This window comes from Gekko japonicus, unplaced genomic scaffold (assembly GCF_001447785.1).
Source record: "Gekko japonicus isolate JY-2015 unplaced genomic scaffold, Gekko_japonicus_V1.1 scaffold25, whole genome shotgun sequence".
Taxonomy (NCBI): domain Eukaryota; kingdom Metazoa; phylum Chordata; class Lepidosauria; order Squamata; family Gekkonidae; genus Gekko; species Gekko japonicus.
This window is the reverse complement of record NW_015171502.1, coordinates 316,428-330,532: the sequence shown is the minus strand read 5'-3', so window position 1 is coordinate 330,532 and position 14,105 is coordinate 316,428. Positions and strand designations below refer to the sequence as shown.

Here is a 14,105-nt window from a genome sequence, read left to right as displayed (position 1 = left end):
AAGTTGTAGGAGGGGAAGAGAAAGAAGAAAAAGAGATTGTATTTATACCTTGCCCTTCACTACCTGAGGGAGTCTCAGAGCGGCTTACAATCTCCTTCCCCTTCCCCCCACAACAGACACCCTGTGAAGTAGGTGGGCCTGAGAGAGCTCTCTCGAGGACTGCTCCTGAGAGAAAAGCGCTGAGAGAACTTGTGACTGATCCAAGGTCACACCAGCAGCTGCACGTGTGGAAGTGGGGAATCAAACCCGGCTCCCCCAAATTAGAGTCCGCACTCCTAACCACTACACCAAACTGAAACAAGACCCCTGAACAAGGTCGGGAACTAAAGTTAGTTATACTCCTAAGAACATAAGAGACGCCAATGCTGGATCAGGCCAAAGGCCCATCCAGTCCAACACTCTGTCACACAGTGGCCAAAAATACCAGATGCCATCAGGAGGTCCACCAGTGGGGCCAGGACATTAGAAGCCCTCCCACTGTTGACCCCCCCCCCAAGCACCACGAAGACAGAGCATCACTTGCCCCAGAGTCCCTATCTATACCTTGTGACTAATAGCCACTGATGGACCTCTGCTCCATATGCTTATCTAATTCCCTTTTGAAGCCGTCCATGCTTGTAGCCGCCGCCACCTCCTGTGGCAGTGAATTCCATGTGTGAATCACTCTTTGGGTGAAGAAGAACTTCCTTTTATCCATTCTAACCCAACCGCTCAGCAATTTCATGGAGTGCCCCCGAGTTCTTGTATTGTGAGAAAGGGAGAAAAGTACCTCTTTCTCTACCTGCTCTTTCCCAGGCATAATCTTCTAAACCTCAATCATGTCACCCCTCAGCCGTTGTTTCTCCAAGCTAAAGAGCCCTACGCCTACTCCTCCCCTGCCTGAGGAAAGCTTTGGCTATCAGAAGATCACACAGACAAACCTCAAGCATAAATAGAGACTTTATTATATCCTTTTGGGCTGCGAGGTCTTCCCAGAACACAGGAGGGCAGGAAGCCAGCGACATCCAAGAAGGCTTGGGGAGGCACAACTACGGTTTGTCTCTTGGAGCCATGTGGAAGCTCTGTGCAAACCCAGAAAACAATTGCAGGTCATGAGAGAAAGAAAAAAATCCCACGTACACACACCCTTTGCTTCTCTATTCTTCTTTCACAGTGCCTAAATGTTAGACCAGGGGACCTCAACGTTATGTCTATGGCGCTAAGGCACCTGTCAACACCTTTATTGGTGCCCACCAAATGTTTTTTAAAGGGGGAACAGGCAGGGCTTTGGAACAGCAAGACTCCTGAGTGGCCACTGGAGGTAAGCCACAACAGCCATTCCGTGGCTGGCCCCACCTCCTGGGGCAGCCATTTTCGGGGCACCTATTTTGTGGCTGCGCCCACCACAACACGTCAAAATTCCAAAGGTGCCCTCAGGCTCAAAAACGTTGGGGACGCCTGCCTTAGACGAAGTACAGAATGCCACTCTGACCTCCGGTTTCAAGGCATGATTGATAACAGGCAGGATCCGACCAGGGATGGCTTTTCCTTTACATAACTGGAAGGACCATCTTAGCTAAATTGCACCCCCCCACTGCTGTCAGATTAGAAGTGAACCACGACATGCACTTCAGTACGCTTGAGTGGTGTTCAATCAAAACTAACGCATCGTGAGTGTATTCAAGGAGACGGGCCCAGCCACCTGAGGACTGAATTGAAGGCTCTGAGAGAAAACACAAGTTAAAGGGCCTTTGGCAGTGTGTGAAACAGATTACCTTATATTTGAAGCTGGTGCAGTGAGTTAATAGAAAAAAAATATACACTCACACATGAAGAAGAGGAGATTGGATTTACAGAAGAAGAAGAAGAGATTGGATTTATACCCCGCCCTTCACTTGGAGTCTTACAAACTCCTTTCCCTTCCCCTCCCCACAACAGACACACTGTGAGGTGGGTGGGGCTGAGAGAACTCTGACACAAACTGCTCTTTTTCAAGGACAGCTCTGACAGAACTATGGCTTGCCCAAGGTCATCCAGCAGCTGCGAGTGGAGGAGCAGGGAATCAAACCCAGTTCTCCCAGATTAGAGTCCGCACACTTAACCACTACACCAAACTGGCTCTCCCCCCCCCTTCACTACCCGAAGGAGTCTAAGAGCGGCTTAGAATCTCCTTTCCCTTCCTCTCCCCACAAGAGGCACCCTGGGAGGTAGGTGGGGCTGAGAGAGCTCTTTTGAGGACTGCCCTTGAGAGAACTGCTCCCGAGAGAACTTGTGACTGACCCAAGGTCACACCAGCAGCTGCATGTGGAGGAGTGGGGAATCAAACCCGGTTCTCCCAGATTAGAGTCTGCGCTCCTAACCGCTACACCAAACTGAAGCTGCCTTATACTAAATCAGACCCTTGACATCTCAAAGTCAGTACTGTCTTCTCTTGCTAGCAGCAGCTGTCCAGGGTCTCAAATGACATCACCTGCTACTCAACCCTTTCACATCACCTACTACTTGATCCTTAGATTCAGGTTGGTAGCCATGTTGGTCCGAAGCAATAGAACAACGTTTGAGTCCAGTGGGGCACCTTTAAGGCCAACAAAGTTTAATTCTGGGCATAAGCATCTGTGTGCATGCACACTTCTTCAGATACCTGAAGTGTGCATGCCCACGAAAGTTTATACCCAGAATTATATTTGATCCCCGTAACTGAAGATGTCGGGGACTGAACCTGGGACCTTCTGCAAGGAAGGGAGGTGCTCTACCACTGAGCCCTTTCCTTCTTCAAGGGCTATTCCTCAAGTACGCGTTCTCTTCCTTCCACAGTGCTGTTTGCGACTTATGCAATGGCATTTTCTGTGGTGCTTAATGTACCATTCCAAATACACCATGCTTGGTTTCAGGTTTCTGTGATCCTAGGCCTGTTTCTTGTCTCCTCCTACTGATTGCACTGGGCAGGGGGTTGGACTAGATGGTCTGTATGGCCCCTTCCAACTCTATGATTCTGTGAATCTGCCTTCACCCTGAATGAGAAAGGTGGACTAGAATGAACGCAATTCAGTCAGTCAGTCAATCCAGATGTCATGACAAACCACAGTTTGCACAAACCAAAGTTCAGAACCCATACCATCGTGGTCCCCAACAGAGCTGCGGGCACCTCTGGAGTTCTGACACTACATAGTGGGTGCAGCCACAAAATGGCTGCAGCAGGAGGAAGCGCCAGCCACAAAATGGCTGCCGCAGCTTACTTTTAGTCACACAGTGACGATCCTTGAGCTCTGGCAGGATCCGTAATGTTTTTCGAAATCTACTAGCCAGTCTAAGAGCCAGTTTGGAATGTAGTGGTTAGGAGTGCAGAACCTAATCTGGAAGAACCGGGTTTGGTTCCACACTCCTCCACATGCAGCTGCTGGTGTGACCTTGGGTGAGTCACAAGTTATTTCAGAGCTGTTCTCTCAAGGGCAGTTCTCTTAGAGCGCTCTCAGCCCCACCTACCTCACAGGGTATCTGCTGTGGGGAGGGGAAGGGAAAGGAGATTGTAAACCGTTCTAAGACTCCTTTGGGTAGTGAAGGGCGGGGTATAAATCCAATCTCTTCTTCTTCTTCTTCTTCAATTCTCCAGTGGCCAATCAGAAGGCTTGCTGGGCAAAAGCCCCACCTGGCCCTAGTCACTTTCTGAAAACGCAGATAACAGGAAAGGTCTTGGTGGGCACCATGATGGAGACCCCTGCACACCATGATTTGAGCTTCCAAATATGTTGTCAAACCCTGGTTTGCAGCTGTTTGTCCCCTTTCACTCTTTATCTGCTTAGCATTCCAGTGGCTGTTCAGTGGACAACCTGCAACTCTGGCTTGTCAAGTCCAATGTCACACCAAACCCCAACATGTGCACACACCACGGGAAACCCACCAAATGGTGATTCCCGATTCTTGTTTGCCAACTGATTGCAAACCACGGTGTGTCATTTCAGACACTGCTCTAACCTGGACTCGGGCTTCTTCAGTTACGTTTTGATTCAAGCCTGTGCGTCGCATGTTGCTGTTATGTTCTGCCTGGGGAACTAACCTCTCTGTGTTGCAACTCTTTGGCCTGGGGCAGTCAGCCTGTACGCACCAAGGTTCCCCCAAGAAGAAAATCAGCAAGGCCAAGGGCAGGCAAGCTCCCTACAAAGGTTGCCCTATGAAGGCCCAGCCATGGAGAGCACTGGGTGTGTTCTTGGTCACTTCCTTGATTCATGCACAAGGCCTAATGGATCGACCAGCAGGGTTCCCTCTAAGCTGAGTTAGTGTGAGCTGGCTCACAGTTTTTTAGGCTCTAGCTCACACATTTTTGTCTTTGCTCAGGAAGGAGGGCTCCAGAGCAAACTAATTGATGCAGCAGCCAACTTGCTGGCTCACAACTTTAATGCCAGGAGCTCACGAAGTAGAATTTTTGGTCACCAGACTCCACAGCTTAGAGGGAACATTGTTGACCAGTACCCTGCCTGAACTCAATTGGGCGTGCACTAGAGACGAACTGTAATTCTGGGGGGTCCCCAGGTCCCACCTGGAGGCTGGCATCCCTAGCGTGCACCTTGGAAGACACGCACACCCAACATCCTCCGCAACGTACCAGGGTTGATCCACGTGGAGGGGCTGAAAACCGTTGTTCTAAAGGGACGGGGCTGGTTCCAAAAGGACCTCCTACCCTCCCACGTTTCACACCCCCCCCACTACCCACCGGGACGAACTATCGGCCCTGGAACCAGCGGCGGAAGAAGACATCCAGGATGGAAGAGGAGTCGTCCATGTTCTCTCTCGGGCGTGCCAAGTCGCCTAGCGGAGAAACAGTCAGCAGGAAGGGAGACCACCGGCCCAATGGGCTCATCCACACGACCTGTTTATCGGCACCCAAAGCACCGTTATCCTTTTCTTCTCACCAGATCACGGCCCAAGGGGGGGGGGGACTGGCATTCTGTGACCTGCACAATTCAGCAAATTGGCACAAAGTCTCTTCTTTTCTGCAGAATGGATTCTGCGATTTTTGTTTTAAAAAATTGCATTTGCAGAACGCATGCTTTGCTAGGGATTGGGGGGGGGCTTACCAGTAGAAGGAAGGAGGCCTAGGCCACATTGTCGGTGTCGCACAGGAACATAAGAACATAAGAGATGCCAATGTTGGATCAGGCCAAAGGCCCATCCAGTCCAACACTCTGTATCACACAGTGGCCAGAAATACCAGGTGCCATCAGGAGGTCCAGCAGTGGGGCCAGGACATTAGAAGCCCTCCCACTGTTGACCCCCCCCAAGCACTAAGATGACAGAGCATCACTTGCCCCAGAGCCCCTATCTATACCTTGTGGCTAATAGCCACTGATGGACCTCTGCTCCATATGCTTATCTCACAGGAAGCGACTTCTGGGTGACACTCTGCTATTTGGGCAAAAACTCTATGGTAAAACCCGCTTCTACCATAGCATTTTCGCACAAATACCAGGGCGTCACCAAGACGTTGCTGGCGTGATGATGTCACTTCCTGTGAGACTCCAGCGACGTGGCTTAGGCCTTCCTCTTCCTACTGGTAAGTCCCCCCCGCCAGTCAGCTGATCGGTGGCTGTGGGGCAGGACCTACCAGCGGGGGACCCCTGCCTCCACCAGGGGGGTCTGGCAACCCTGTGCGAGTTAGGAGAAGAGCAATGAGATCAGGAGGCCACCGAAATCTCCCAACCACCAGCACCGGGAATTTAACACTGCCCACTCTCTCTAGCTTTTGAGATTTCCGCTGGCATTCTTCACGTACCTTCGAGCCTGTCTTTTGCAGCCTATAAGGACTAGGAACTTGCTTTTAAAATTAAGAAAAGCTATGGGAGGCCGCAGTGGCTCAGAGGTTAAGATTCTGTGCTGCAGACCAGAAGGTCTGTATTTTGGCAGTTCGAGACCCGAGTGCCGCATGACGGAGTGAGCTCCCGTCTCTGGCCCCAGCTCCTGCCAACCTAGCAGTTCGAAAGCAAGAAACTGCAAGTAGATAAATAGGTACCACTTCGGTGGGAAGGTAACAGCGTTCCGTGCACCTCGGCGTTTAGTCATGCCGGCCACGTGACCATGGAGAAGTCTTCGGACAGCGCTGGCTCTTCGGCTTGGAAATGGAGATGAGCACCGCCCCCGAGAGTCGGATCCGACTGGCTTCCGAGCGAGGGAAGCCTTTACCTTTACTATGATGCCCAGGAAGCGAATGACCTAAGGAAGGGGAAGACTCCCCCCCCCCATCCCTGATATTGACATCAGGCCATAAACTTGGGGAGGGAGGGTATCATACCCCTGCGGTGACAGAAAGACCCTGAGGGCTGCAGAGAGGATACTGAAATTATACCTGTCCCGGCCAGGATTCTTTATATCACTTGTCCGTCGCACTCAGTTCATTTGTAAGCATAAGGACTAGCAACCTCCTCTTTTTTAAAAGGCAAAAAAAAAATATGAAATCTGGCCTTCTTAGGACGACAGATTCTGTGTGCTGGTGCCACTGCAGAACTGCAGTACACAAAGCCCCATCGACCGCTTGGGGTAATGAGTTCCCAAGGCCCTCCCCCGGAATACACCCTCGGAGGGGCTCCCTCCTCCTGTAACTCACCTGACCCGCCCGGCTGGCCTCCGTCGAGACCGCGGTACGGCTCCCCTCCACCCTGCCGGGTGACGACGGTCTCTTCGTGGCCCTGGCTGTCTCGGACTGTCCGGCGCTCTTCCACAGTCTGAAGCGACAACGGAGAGGGTCACTTTTACGGAGAAGAGGTCGGTCGGTAGCTAAAAGCGAACTAAACAGAACTTCCAGAGGATTATAATGGGAGCGATGGTCTTCGGTGGCACGGTTTTAGGGTCCCTGAAAGCACTGCCCGATAGGACTCCGGGCGGATCCTTTCCCCCCGGATGTGTTTTGTCTTAATTTTTTTTGTTGTGAAAGAAGATGGGGGGGGGGGGGGGGGGGGATGGCAAGCTGGGTCATATTATTTCCTTTGATGGCCAGCCTTCATAAAATAAATGCTTTAAAAAGCTGCACGCATGGACACTGTGTCATCCATATACAGAAGAGAGGAGATTGGATTTATACCCCGCCCTTCACTACCCAAAGGTGTCTCAGAGCGGCTTACAAACTCCTTTCCCTTCCCCTCCCCACAACAGACACACTGTGGGGTAGGTGGGGCTGAGAGAGAGCTCTTTTGAGGACTTCTCCTGAGAGAACAGCTCCGAGAGAACTTGTGATTGACCCAAGGTCACACCAGCAGCTGCAGGTGGAGGAGTGCGGAATCAAATCCGGAAGGAGTTTGTAAGCCACTCTGAGACTGCTCACCACAATGGACACCCTGTGGGGTAGGTGGGGCTGAGAGAGCTCTTTCAAGGACTTCTGAGAGAACAGCTCCGAGAGAACTTGTGATTGACCCACGGTCACACCAGCAGCTGCAGGTGGAGGAGCACGGAATCAAATCCGGAAGGAGTTTGTAAACCACTCTGAGACTGCTCCCCACAACGGACACCCTGTGGGGTAGGTGGGGCTGAGAGAGCTCTTTCGAGGACTGCTCTTGAGATAACAGCTCTGAGAGAACTTGTGACTGACCCAAGGTCACACCAGCAGCTACAGGTGGAGGAGTGCGGAATCAACTCTGGAAGGAGTTTGTGAGCCACTCTGAGACTGCTTCAGGTAGTGAAGGGCAGGGTATAAATCCAATCTCTTCTTCTCCTCCTCCTCTGGTAAAAGGTCTAGAACCCTGGAGACTCCTGACTGGCCCAGGTGGCTGTTGTTTCAGCACCTGGGAGCAGGAGCAGGGCTCTCTAGGACCGTACAGGACTGCATCTGTTTGTTGATTTTATGTCCGTTATTTATAGCCCTCCTATTATTACCTTGCTCTCACTACACTGTTATCTATCTGTGTAATTCCATCTTTTGGCATTGTGAACGTATCACAACCAGGGCTCTGTTTTCAGATTTCTGTAACCCTATTCCCATTACGTCTCTTATCAGATGTTTTGTTCTGTCAACTGCATGGACTTACACCAGAGATCCCCAACGTGGTGCCCATTGACATCTTTCCCGGTGCCCGCCAAGTGGTGTTAGAAAGCCGGCCGGGCCGGGTGGGGCTTTTGCCCAGCGACGCTTCTGATTGCCTTTTGGCGATTTGTTTGGTCGTGCAGATTTTTAAACACGGTGCTTTGGCGGCAGCTGCCACCACGGCACAGGGCTCTGCACAGTGTGACTGAAGATAAGCTGCGGCAGCCATTTTGTGGCCGGCTCTGCCTTCTGCAGTAGCCATTTTATGGAAGCCGCTTTGTGGCTCTGCCCACCGTGCTGTGTCAGAATTCCAAAGGTGCCCGAAGGTCAAAACGGCTGGGGACCCCTGGCTTACACTGTGAAGTCCCCTTTGATACTCTACAAGGAAGGAGGCCTCTCTGCCCTGTTGTTGGCCCTCCAGAGGAACTGGTTGAGGCCACTGTATGAGGCAGGATGTTGGACTAGATGGACCCTCACTGGTCTGACCCAGCAGGGCTCTTCTGATGTTCTTCTGAGGGGAAGGCCTCGGCCTCTCTGCCCTGTTGTTGGCCCTCCAGAGGAACTGGTTGAGGCCACTGTATGAGGCAGGATGTTGGACTAGATGGACCCTCACTGGTCTGACCCAGCAGGGCTCTTCTGATGTTCTTCTGAGGGGAAGGCCTCGGCCTCTCTGCCCTGTTGTTGGCCCTCCAGAGGAACTGGTTGAGGCCACTGTATGAGGCAGGATGTTGGACTAGATGGACCCTCACTGGTCTGACCCAGCAGGGCTCTTCTGATGTTCTTCTGAGGGGAAGGCCTCGGCCTCTCTGCCCTGTTGTTGGCCCTCCAGAGGAACTGGTTGAGGCCACTGTATGAGGCAGGATGTTGGACTAGATGGACCCTCACTGGTCTGACCCAGCAGGGCTCTTCTGATGTTCTTCTGAGGGGAAGGCCTCGGCCTCTCTGCCCTGTTGTTGGCCCTCCAGAGGAACTGGTTGAGGCCACTGTATGAGGCAGGATGTTGGACTAGATGGACCCTCACTGGTCTGACCCAGCAGGGCTCTTCTGATGTTCTTCTGAGGGGAAGGCCTCGGCCTCTCTGCCCTGTTGTTGGCCCTCCAGAGGAACTGGTTGAGGCCACTGTATGAGGCAGGATGTTGGACTAGATGGACCCTCACTGGTCTGACCCAGCAGGGCTCTTCTGATGTTCTTCTGAGGGGAAGGCCTCGGCCTCTCTGCCCTGTTGTTGGCCCTCCAGAGGAACTGGTTGAGGCCACTGTATGAGGCAGGATGTTGGACTAGATGGACCCTCACTGGTCTGACCCAGCAGGGCTCTTCTGATGTTCTTCTGAGGGGAAGGCCTCGGCCTCTCTGCCCTGTTGTTGGCCCTCCAGAGGAACTGGTTGAGGCCACTGTATGAGGCAGGATGTTGGACTAGATGGACCCTCACTGGTCTGACCCAGCAGGGCTCTTCTGATGTTCTTCTGAGGGGAAGGCCTCGGCCTCTCTGCCCTGTTGTTGGCCCTCCAGAGGAACTGGTTGAGGCCACTGTATGAGGCAGGATGTTGGACTAGATGGACCCTCACTGGTCTGACCCAGCAGGGCTCTTCTGATGTTCTTCTGAGGGGAAGGCCTCGGCCTCTCTGCCCTGTTGTTGGCCCTCCAGAGGAACTGGTTGAGGCCACTGTATGAGGCAGGATGTTGGACTAGATGGACCCTCACTGGTCTGACCCAGCAGGGCTCTTCTGATGTTCTTCTGAGGGGAAGGCCTCGGCCTCTCTGCCCTGTTGTTGGCCCTCCAGAGGAACTGGTTGAGGCCACTGTATGAGGCAGGATGTTGGACTAGATGGACCCTCACTGGTCTGACCCAGCAGGGCTCTTCTGATGTTCTTCTGAGGGGAAGGCCTCGGCCTCTCTGCCCTGTTGTTGGCCTTCCAGAGGCACTGGCTGAGGCTCCTGTGTGAGGCAGGATGCTGGACTAGAGGGACCCTCACTGGTCTGACCCTGCAGGGCTCCCCTTATGTTCTTGTTTACTGTGGTCTATACTACTGAGTACAGTTTGCCGTAATTAGGATGCCTCTATGTCAGTTTGTTATCGTTTAATGTGCCACGTTAATGCTTGTGGCTTTGCTTCAGTTCTGTTTTCAGATTTCTGGCTGATTCCACATTTCTACAATACAAATCCCATCGCATTGCTTGCTGGAAGTCCCATCCCATGATTATATTGTAATCCGCCTCGAGTCCCCGTGACAACAGCGGATACTAAATAAAGGCCTTTTTTTTTTTTGCAGCTGTATTAGTTTGCTTCTCCAAGAGAAATGCGGGTTCTGGTAAAACTCCTAGGCTCTTGACCGAGTCAGCGGATCCCCATGGAAAGTGGGAAGCACAATGTCCTTCAAGTAGAGGTGCCAGGTCCCTTGGAGCAGCCTGTCAGGGATGGGGGGGGGGTACACTTACCAGGAACAGGAACGCCGGAAATTAACGCAACTTGACCACGTGACCCGGAAGTGATGTAGGCAGGGCTATTTTTGGACAGGAACGCACAGGAACGGAGTTCCGGCTGGCTCCCAAGTTGGCCACACCCAGCAGGAACTCATTAGCATAATAGGCCACACCCAACAGCAGAAACTCATCAGGATTGGCTACATTAGGGGTGTGTGGCCTAACATGCAAAGGAGTTCCTGCTACAAAAAAAGCCCTGGGTTTTGACAACAAACAAGGTAAACAGAATAAGAAGCAAAAGGTGGGTGTGGCTGGATGACCACACTTCTGGTAACATGGGGATGTGGCCTAATATACTAATGAGCTGTGCTGTCATGGGTGTGGCCTAATATGCTAATGAGTTCCTGCTGGGCTTTTTCTACAAAAAAAGCCCTGGATGTAGGCATGTAGGGGATGTCACTCCGGTTTTTAGACTCTACCACAGAGTTTTGCCCAGACACCAGAGCGTCACCAAATATATATACACCATGTATACACACACACCCCCTATGGTGTCGCCAGAAGTCGGCAGCGACTTGACGACACTTTACACATGAACACACACATATATTTTGCCACCAAGTCTCGGCCGGCTTACAGTGGCCATTCAAGGCAAGAGACGTTCAGGGGTGGTTGGCCATTGCCTGCCTCTGCCTCACGACGCTGGTATTCCTTGGAGGTTTCCGATCTAAATTCTAGCCAGGGCCGACCCTGCTTAGCTTCCGAGATCGGACAAGATGGGGCCAGCCTGAGCTATCCAGGTCAGGGCATTAATTTAGGGAACTTCCCTCTCCCCAGAATCTGAAATTCTGCCACTTCCGTGTTCCTCCTCCCTGTTATCATCTCAGCTTGCCGCCTCCCTAGATCTGGCCTCACTCCTATTTCAAACTGCCTTTTTACTGCCATGAGGACTAGAAACCTGTTGGTTTTTTCACATTTAAAGATCCAAGGGAACGTTCTCAGGAGTCAGAGATGAGACCTGGCGTCTGCTCGAAATCCGATTCCTCAGTTTGCGACATGACCACAGCCTTTGGGCTGGCTCCCGCAATGCGCAGATGGAATGGAAAACGTTCCTAGCGAAGTCCTGCGTACGCCGGCAGCAACGCAACATCTGCGGCAACACAGCTGCTCTTCAGCTTTATTTTTAATGAAAGAGCAATGTGCCTACAGAACGATGGAATGCACGACAGATGGGTTGTGGCATGGGGTTTTTATGACATCTGCCTTTGAAATGGTGTTGGAAGAAATACGCTGCGGTATGCCTCGCGCGCGTGGAAAACATTGCGGCAACACAGTCGTTTTCACTCGGTGCGAGGAGTAATTCCAGCATCTCTGCTTGCTCAAAGACTACGGTGCGTGTGACAATCTTACATGGGACCCAACACGGGGTTGCCAACCTCCAGACGGGGCCTGCAGATTTCCCAGAACTGCAACTGATCTCCAGATGACAGACATCAGTTCCTCAGGAGAAAGTGGCTGCTTATGAATCATAGACCTATAGAGACGGAAGGGACCTCCAGGGTCATCTAGTCCAACCCCCCTGCACAATGCAGGAAATTCACAAATACCTCCCCCTCCACATCCATAATGGCTGCTGTTCCATGCCCAGAAGATGACAAAAATCCTCCAGGATCCCCAGACAAACCGGCCTGGAGAAAAATTGCTTCCTGACCCCAGAGTGACAATCAGCATTTCCCTGGGCGTGAAAGAAGGGGCCACGAGAACTAAGCCCTGAGGCAACCCTTCCTGCCCTCCCTTCTCATGATCTGCCTAAGCTCACAGAATCCACATGGCTGTCAGGTGGCCATCTAGCCTCTGCTTAAAAACCTCCAAAGCAGGAGAGCCCACCCCCTCCCGAGGAAGCCTGTTCCCCTGAGGAACCGCTCGAACTGTCAGGAAGTTCTTCCTAATGTTTCGCCGAAAACTCTTCAGATTTAATTTCAACTCGTCAGTTCTGGTCCGACCTCCTGGGGCAACAGAAAACGACTCCGCACCATGAGTTGTACGGCATTACACTTTCCTGGAGTCCCTCCGCTCCCCAAAACCCCAGCCTCCACCTCCCCAAATCTCCAAGAATCTCCCAACCCAGAGTCTGCAACCCTAGATTCCACCCTCTGTCTCCTGCAAACCGAACACTGACTGGAGCGCATGCCCCCTCCCTGGCCTTGGTAGAGCTTCCGTACTCACCCCATCCGGGGCCACCACTTTTGTGACTGAGATGCTTTTGAAATAAGACCGAGGCTGAGCTGGCGGGAGAATCGTCTCGAGTCCCTCGGATGTGATGCGCGAGTCCAGATCTGCGGGAAAGACAATTTAGCATCGCCACGAGGAAGGTGTTCTCGTCGCTTCCTTGGGGGGTGGAAAGCGCCGTTCAGCTGCTGCCAACTTACGGGGAGCCCCGGTGTGCTTTTCGAGGCAAGAGACGAACAGAGGTGTTTTTGCCGTTGCCTTCCTCTGCACAGCGACCCCGGACTTCCTTGGTGGTCTCCCATCCATGTTCTAACTGGGGCTGATCCTGCTTCTGAGACCCTCATGACATCGTATTATCATGAAGTTGGACGGGACCTCCAGGGTCATCTAGTCTAACCCCATGTACAATGCAGGAAATCCACAAATACCCCCCCACCCCCCCCAGTGATCTCTGCTCCATGCCCAGAAGATGATCAAAAACGTCCTGAAGAAAAACTGCTTCCTGACCCCAAAATGGCAACCAGCATTTCCCTGGGCGTGTAAGGAACTAAGCACTGAGGCAACCTGTGACGACCCCTTAACTGGGGAGGTCTGGTTTTACTTTAAAAGTGTTCTTTATGTGTTATTGTACTGTATATATCCGGCTGCCACCAGGAAATTTTAAAAAGGATTTCCAAACCTTTATGCTTTCTCTATTTCTGGGTAGGTAGGTCGAGGGTTTTAGGCTTTCATGAGGGTCTATGTGTTTCCTGAGACATTTCTTTCAGAGCTGGCAGACTTGAATGAAATAGGATTTATTTAAATAAAGCATAAATACGAGGGTAGAACAATGTAAACAGTAATGTGAATGATTTGAACAATTGCTTGGTGTCTCTCACAAGCTTCTCCCTTACTGACAGGGATGTTTCAAGTAACTTTGTAACCTTTTACTCAAGGTCTTATAAGTTCACTACAGTCTGTCACTCAGACTTTTTATTAACTTTTCTTCTTCTCTGAACAACATCAACAGACAGCTTAACTGTTTTCACACAGAATGGCTTCTCACTTCTTTCATACACAGAGAACTGAACTCCTGCTTCTTTCACAGAACTCAGAACCAAAACTTCTTAACTGAACATCAACTGTCTTCATCAACTGTCAAATCTCTGTCACTACTGATAGACATACATATCCTCCACACAGCCTCACTTCCAAAACCCCTCCCCCTCTCTGTCACTCACCAATCACACCACTTGCCTGTTTCAACCACTCTAGACTATCATACAGTGATGCAACCAAACTTTTAAAGACACACACACACAGTTAAACATGAAATCATTACACAACCCTTCCTGCCCTCCCTTCTCTTGATCTGTCTAAGTTCACAGAATCAGCATTGCTGTCAAGATGGCCATCTAGCCTCTGTCTGAAAACCCCCAAAGAAGGAGAGCCCACCACCTCCCGAGGAAGCCCGTTCCACTGAGGAACCGCT

The 14,105-nt window shown here is 51.6% G+C and overlaps 1 protein-coding gene across 1 annotated transcript in view; it reads right to left on the bottom strand.

Moving 5' to 3' along the window:
• Positions 1-960: 960 nt before the first annotated feature.
• Positions 961-14,105, bottom strand: part of HAX1 (HCLS1 associated protein X-1) — a 19,822-nt gene continuing 6,677 nt past the window's right edge. The window contains exons 5-8 of the mRNA XM_015419132.1: positions 12,632-12,741; positions 6,575-6,692; positions 4,688-4,782; positions 961-1,061 (exon numbers count right to left, since the gene is read on the bottom strand). Coding sequence (XP_015274618.1) covers positions 4,697-4,782; positions 6,575-6,692; positions 12,632-12,741 — 314 coding nt within the window. The 3' untranslated portion in view covers positions 961-1,061; positions 4,688-4,696. The remainder of the gene's footprint in view (positions 1,062-4,687; positions 4,783-6,574; positions 6,693-12,631; positions 12,742-14,105) is intronic.